At 47.5% G+C, this 6,896-nt stretch overlaps 1 protein-coding gene across 1 annotated transcript in view; it reads right to left on the bottom strand.

Moving 5' to 3' along the window:
• Nucleotides 1-340: 340 nt before the first annotated feature.
• LOC130189281 (ephrin-B2a-like) overlaps nucleotides 341-6,896 on the bottom strand; it is a 32,764-nt gene continuing 26,208 nt past the window's right edge. The window contains exon 6 of the mRNA XM_056408061.1: nucleotides 341-4,094. Within this exon, the coding sequence (XP_056264036.1) occupies nucleotides 3,701-4,094 (394 nt within the window). The 3' untranslated portion in view covers nucleotides 341-3,700. The remainder of the gene's footprint in view (nucleotides 4,095-6,896) is intronic.

Raw genomic sequence — 6,896 nt, 5'->3', positions numbered from 1 at the left:
TCCTGTAAAGCAGAACTAGTGGTTAGTTATTCTGGTGGATGAAGGAGATGATAACGGTCTCTACGGAGACGAGACACGGAGATAAGCCCCGACGCTCATGGCTTGAACACGGTGAACGGTCGAGCGAGTAAACTCACGCGTTTTGGGCGACGTGAAAAATAGTTTCGCTTTTGGTGTCAACACACCTTGAGGCATGCAGGGTGTTCTCTGGAGTGATATTCGAAGATAAATAATGAAATGAAAATGACATTTCTACTCTTTTACTGTCAAGTTATGTGAAACAATACAAAATAGACATTATTTATTCATGCGGGATGAAAGCAACACAGCAACACAGGCAGTCCATAGGAAAAACATTTTATTGAAAAGCATTTTCAGTTTGTAACAGACTGGTGGAATGTGTGTCATTTATCCTCATGTTGAACTTGTTTTAAATTGTTGAATGTTTAAACCATTTTTTCACAACGTGGCCGCCTCCCACTGCGAGGAAAAGGAGAACCATGACGTGACTAAAGAAAACCAGGGGAGACCAACAAATAATGCAAATATAATACTGTGTTACTAACAAACTGGACTGAAGTTAAATCATAAACGGAACAAAAGAGAAAGAAAAAGAAACTAATTCAATAAATATTTATGGTACACACTTATGGCACAAATATGCAGCAGTCGGTTTGGCAACTTTTCTCTCATTTTTTAAAAACCAAATTACCATGGAAACAGTGCAAAAGGGGAGGGAGTGGGGAGGACACTGGCTTTCCATCGAGCGCTAGCTAAAATACATAGCAAAAAATTCAAATTTTATACAAAACATCTTACTTTAAGAGTTTATAAAAAAATGTTTTTATTGGGTTCTGGTCAATATTTACATAAGCTATTTACCTGTACTTTTTTTCTCCATTTACTTTCCTAAAAAGGTGAATAAGGCTATTGTAACAACCCAGGATCCATATACAATACAAACATTAATGTATTTACAGTTTCTTACCTACAGAAGTACGGTGCAAAATTACTGAGTCAAGTGACCAAGGGCTGACCATACGAGCAAGGCATTTTACAGTAGCCTGAGGCGCTTCTCCGAGCCTTCGGGCCAAGACTCTCACAGCATCGCTACAACATTTCACAAGAGGTCCATCAGACCGGCCAATGCTGGGAGAGCGTTAGTCGGGCTAAGAAAAGGACGTCAGATTCAAATAAACGAATAAGATTGTCATATTCTGCCGCAGACAGAGCAACTAAACAGCCATTTCTTTGTTGTGTGTGTGTGTGTGTGTCTTCTTTGAATCTTTTCTCAAATACCTGTTCAGGTGTGATCTATATGCTCTTTCATTTTTCACAGTTTACCTTTGAACTACGGCACATAGTTAAAACAGAAAAGGTTAAAATAATACTAGAAATAATGCAGGAGAGAAAAACTAACAGCAGGCTTGTATGACGTACGTTGCTAGTTTTGTGTCATTTGTTTGTTGTTATATCTTTCAGTGGTTAAGAACACTTTCCATAGGTGTTTGTTTTCTTTTTCTCAGAATCGATTAAAAAAATAAATAAGAATTGCATATTTGCAGAATTTGTAGCCTCTTAGAGGCACAAACCTCAGATCATACAAGGCTTGGCTTTTCGGTGACATTTTGATGTTCTTCATGAACGAATGATGATGATGGGCTGACACGTACTCTAGGGACAGCTTACGTCATGATGATGATCCTAAGCCAAAGATATTAATGGATTTGAAGTCACTGAAATATAGACTTGCTCAACACGTGCGCACACACACACAAACACACACACGTACACACATGCACAAGAGAACATGAAAGGTGTGTATGAGGAGAGGCGGGCACTGGGAGTTCATGAGAATGATCCTTTGGGAGATGCTACACTGAGTGAGTGTGGGAGCTACTCTGCCTTGTGTACACCGATGTGAGCTATTCTGGGACAGACGGGTCCCCTCGGGGCCGGGCCCGGGCCGCCTCCCCTGGTCCTCTTTCCCAGGCCCTTGTGAGCTCATGACATATGGGAGATATAAAATAATCCAAAACCTAAATTGCATAATGTGCACTTCTACCATAATATATTAACATTACTTCTTCTTCTTCTTCCCCTCCATACGGCCTGACAACACCTGTGCTCTATGTGTTTATCATAAATAGATTCCACTTTTTATTTCATTTTTCATCTTTGTAATGTCCTTTTTATTTGAATGTACATCTATTATGTAAAAAAAAAAAATTTAAAGAGAGAGAAGTAAATCAAATACTCATAATATGGAAATGCTAATGGAGATTAGGAAACAGTGACAATGTCAGAAGATGTCCCTGTGCTTTTTCTAAACAAGAATAGGAGAGCACCGGCCCCTGAGGGCCCCCTTAATCATCATTGGACCCCGGGGTAAACGTTACAGTACCTAGAGCCGTCTCAGCTAGATCTCGGGCCTCTTCTTCCCCTGATGCGAAACATGGCAGAAAGGCGAATTGGATTTCTTATTGCCCGGAACACTTCCGTGTGAAAAGCCCAGGTGTGGAGGAGTTGAGGCCTCACGACTCCATCTGAAGGGATGCGGCTGCTCTCCCGTCTCGAGCTCTCACTGTGTCTCTCTCCGACTGCTGTGAAGAGTGGAGGCACCAGTAAGGGGTTAAAAGTGCTGCTCTATGTTTATGAACGTCCTCCACTCTTCCCAGGAGCCCCTGGGGCACACCTGACACCCTATTGGTTGGCGAGAGGGCTCCAATCCTTGCTCACGCTCTCGCTACTCCGAGCCGCGGTTGGGTAACTTGTGTTTGAACGTCACAAACTGGAACTCATCTTGTCACTGAAGGAAAAGAAAACCTCGATTTGAACTGCATCGGGATATGAGCACCAGATCGGAGTCGACAGCAGAGACACTACTCGCCTTCCTGAAGACCTTCAAAGATCCTCTGAGAGAAGTGGTTTGCTGAAAACACATCTGGGAGGAATGGTGCAGTCCACACTTCAACCCAAACAGTTGTTATTGACTGGTGAGGCCGTGTGTGTGTGTGTGTGTGTGTGTGTGTGAGGTGAGCGTGGTGGCAGGGTGAATGGTGATCTCCGGGAGTCAGGAACGTCCCAGAGAGGACGGGATCTCGCTCCGCCCTCCTCGTCCGACTGGTGGATCCACAGAGTCTCTCTGGCTAGTGGGCATCAAGGGAGGGCAGCCATTTTGTGAGTTCACGGTCAGCCCATATTCTCCTTTACATCTCCTCCTCCCTCGTTCTTTGTCTCTTTCCCTCTCTTTTTCCAAGCAGTAGTCTCTCTTCTGGTGAAGCCACACATTCCTTCACGTTCATACATCCCTCCGTCCGTCCCATCCGAGACAACGAAAACCCAGCACGCTGTGCATCCGCCTGCCTCTCTGGTCCCACAACACTCAGTTCCCTCAAAAACCAAACGGGGAGCCCCTTCGGGGGAAGAGGGGATGGTCTATTTCCAGAGAGCGGCGGTAGCCTCCGGCCCTCCGACATCCCGTCCACACCGACTGGGACCAAACCAGAGGGACAAGGTATCAGCAAAGCTTTGAGAAAGGAAAAAAAGTAGTGACAGAACATCAGGGACGAGGAGGCGGAGCCGACAAAGAGAGAGAGAGCGAGAGTGATAGCGGGTGTGCCATCGGCGCCAGCCGAAACTAAAAACTCGCTCTGCCCGGGATTGTTCCAGTTGGCCTTTTGCTTTGAAAAGTTCCAGCTCAGACCTTGTAATAAATGTTGGCCGGGCTCTGAGGCGGCATCTCCTGAACGATGTAGACCGGGTGGCCGTAGTCGCCGCTGACTTTCTCGTAGTGTGGGCAGAAGACGCTGTCAGCAGTCCTGAGCGGGATGATGATGTCGCTGGGCTCCGAGCCATTATTGTTCCCGCCTCCTCCGCTCCGCTTGGGCGTGGCCAGCGTGCTCAGAGACAGCGTCGCCGCGTGCTGCGGCGAGTGCTTGCGGTGCCGCCGGCGGTACTTGAGCAGCAGCAGGACCAGCATGATGATGATGATGATGAAGATGACGCTGCCCGAAGCGATGCCCACGAAGATGGCCACCTCGGAGCCGATGATGCTGGAGGACTTCCCGTTGTTGTCGTTGTCCCCGCTTTCTCTGGGCGCTACACCTGAGAGACAAAGGGAGGCACACGTGAGGGGGCGGCTTTAGCTCAGTGGGGTAAGAGGGCCGTCCTGCAACCGCAGGGTTGTGGGTTCGATCCCCGCTCTCCCCATTAGTTGCAAGTCGAAGTGTCCTTGAGCAAGGCACTGAACCCCCAGTTGCTTCCCGGGCGCATCACCGCAGCCCACTGCTCCTTAATAACTAAGGATGGGTTAAATGCAGAGAACTAATTTCCCCTTGGGGATAAATAAAAGTGTATATTCTATTCTATTCTATTCTATGACATGAGCCTGTCGTGGAATTGTTCAAAACATATTGAAAACTAGAACGGGCACTCAGTAGAGCGCATACCTTCGCATATCACAACATCGGGCAATGAATTATGAACATTTTGGCATTAGTTGCCAATTGGATATAAATTGACAGCGCTATGGTAAAAAGAAGATGTTGACCTTTTCATGACCTTGACCTTGACCTTTGACCCGATCGATCCCAAAATCTAATCAAATGGTCCCCGGATAATAACCAATCATCCCACCAAATTTCATGCGATTCGGTTTAATACTGTTTGAGTTATGCGAGTAACACGCATACAAATAAATAAATAAATAAACGGCGATCAAAACATAACCTTCCGCATTTTCAATGCGAAGGTAACAAACTGGTTGGAATGACATCCGGCCATCTGCAGGCATTCCAGGAGAGGTGAGGAGATGGGGATCACAACAGCAGGTTGTGCTCACTAAGTCATGAGTCAAGGGAGAGAACCTCTGGCCAATGGTTGCGTGAAGTGGGCATGATTTGGGGCTTTGGGAAAGTCACTTCTGGTGCACAGTCCCGTGACCAGTAAGGGGTAGTGGAACCAGTTCTCAGATGATTCAGTTCAGAATCTCCCCGACGCCTTTAAAGGAAAGAAAAGGAAGCAGTGTGTTCGTCTTTTCCTGCCTTTCCCTTTCATTCCTCACACTCTTGTCCTCCTGTCACAGGGACGGTGTCTGGAACCGAGAGTGAAGCCTGTGGAGGGCTTTTGAATAAAGGTCACATTCCATTGGTGGCTATTCAAATTCAGCCTTGAATCGTGCACAAGCGCAGCCTGACAGGAGACACAAGGCCTCGGGTAGCTACAGGCAAATGGCACTTAAATTAATTGCATTTTGAAAGCCATAAAAAGTCACTTTGATTTCTATTTCCAACTAACAGCCCCAGAGGGAAGAATATAGGAAAGAGGGATGTGATGTCATTGTGAAGCATCAATTCTGAAACTCAAGCTGCGGATGGGCATTCAGATGAGCGCCCAGCACCTGAAGGGCTGGACGGCCGAGGCACGCAAGAAGGAGACGGGAAGATGAAAGGCGCCGGCGTGGATTCAACAGAACGGCCAATCGGCATGCTCCCCGTTAGGCACCGTGAAAACAAACAGAGGCAGGTGAGGCCGCGCCCTCGGTGAGCCAGCACTCGAGAGGGAAGGAACGCGGGGCAGATAATATAGGTCAGCTGCTTTTTGTTCTTGGGCCCTTCCTGTTTTTCTCACTGCGGAAATTGCCGGCATGATGTTCTTGGCCGATTTTTTTTTTTAACTGCAATATAATAGCAGAGATAAGAGAGGTCTGCCCGTAGACACCATTGTGATTGGGTGCAGGAACAAGTGTGCGTCTGTACTCAGAGCAGGTCATTAGAAAGATGGCAGACAGCGATCAGATCATTTTCCTGAAAATATCACTTCAGTGTCGGGTTGAGGCTGGAATGTGGCCAGCGTGGACATAATAAACCTGATAAGTCCTTGAGATGCCTATCCGTTTCATAGGCAACATTCAATTACTGGCTGATGAATAGCTGATGTTTCTTTCCTTCACTTTCACACGCACACATCAGTGACTCTTACAAACGCACACACACACACGCGCCTTCTTAGCGTTATCTGCTCTGAGCTGGAAGCTGGTTCAAGTGGGGGATCTCACCTGGTTTCTCCAGCACTTCGTTGGGGTTGTAGGTTTCCTTGCCATCTGTGTTCTTGGGCGAGTAGGGGACCCTGGTGGGGTTGACTTTGGGTGAAATAGGATCAGAGGGATCTGAAAATATGGGGAAAAGATGCCCGGAAATTAGAGGGGAAATATTTGTGTTGATGCTCATGAAAAGACAGTGGTTCAGATCGCTCCTGGAGTCAGTCAGGGGGGCGTCTTCGTCCCGGTTGTGCTTTGAGACTTCCAGGAAAACACAAAGAGGGAATCTCAATAGTTCTTGAACCTCTCAATGCTTCAACAGTGCAGCGAGCAGCCAAATGATCTTCAACTGGATCGACATCAGGCAAAGTGTGTTTGTACGAACGGCTCGGCATGACCCAGAAATGACTGTAATCAACCATGAAGAGCGGCGAATGGGTGTGTTCTGCCTCTGCAATGCGTCGTCCCTCTGTCATCGAGTTGTGGTTCCAAAGCTGAGCTGAAGGGACTCTGAGCAGCTGCTGTCAGAACCACTGGTCCCAGTGACTGGGCCCGTCACGCTCAGCCCTACCAAACACACTCCAAAAAAAGCCAACATTTCTCACTCCTATTAAACGTCGCCTATTCGCTCTTCTAACTTCCTCTGAGTGCAGCCGGACCCCAGCAACCGGCTTCTCTGGGTTGCAGCCGGGCAACTGATTTATGAATGATGATCTCTGTAATTAAGAATCCGGTCCGTCTGCCTGCGTGGGGGCCGACTGCGCTTCACATGCGGCGTGTCGAATGCCCTCTCGGGGACCGTGTGTGTGAGTGTGTTTCCACTAGATTACATCTCCTGCCCCCTCGCAGCCCCAGG

Source organism: Pseudoliparis swirei, chromosome 23 (genome assembly GCF_029220125.1).
Source record: "Pseudoliparis swirei isolate HS2019 ecotype Mariana Trench chromosome 23, NWPU_hadal_v1, whole genome shotgun sequence".
NCBI lineage: Eukaryota > Metazoa > Chordata > Actinopteri > Perciformes > Liparidae > Pseudoliparis > Pseudoliparis swirei.
This window is presented reverse-complemented; position numbering and strand designations above follow the sequence as displayed.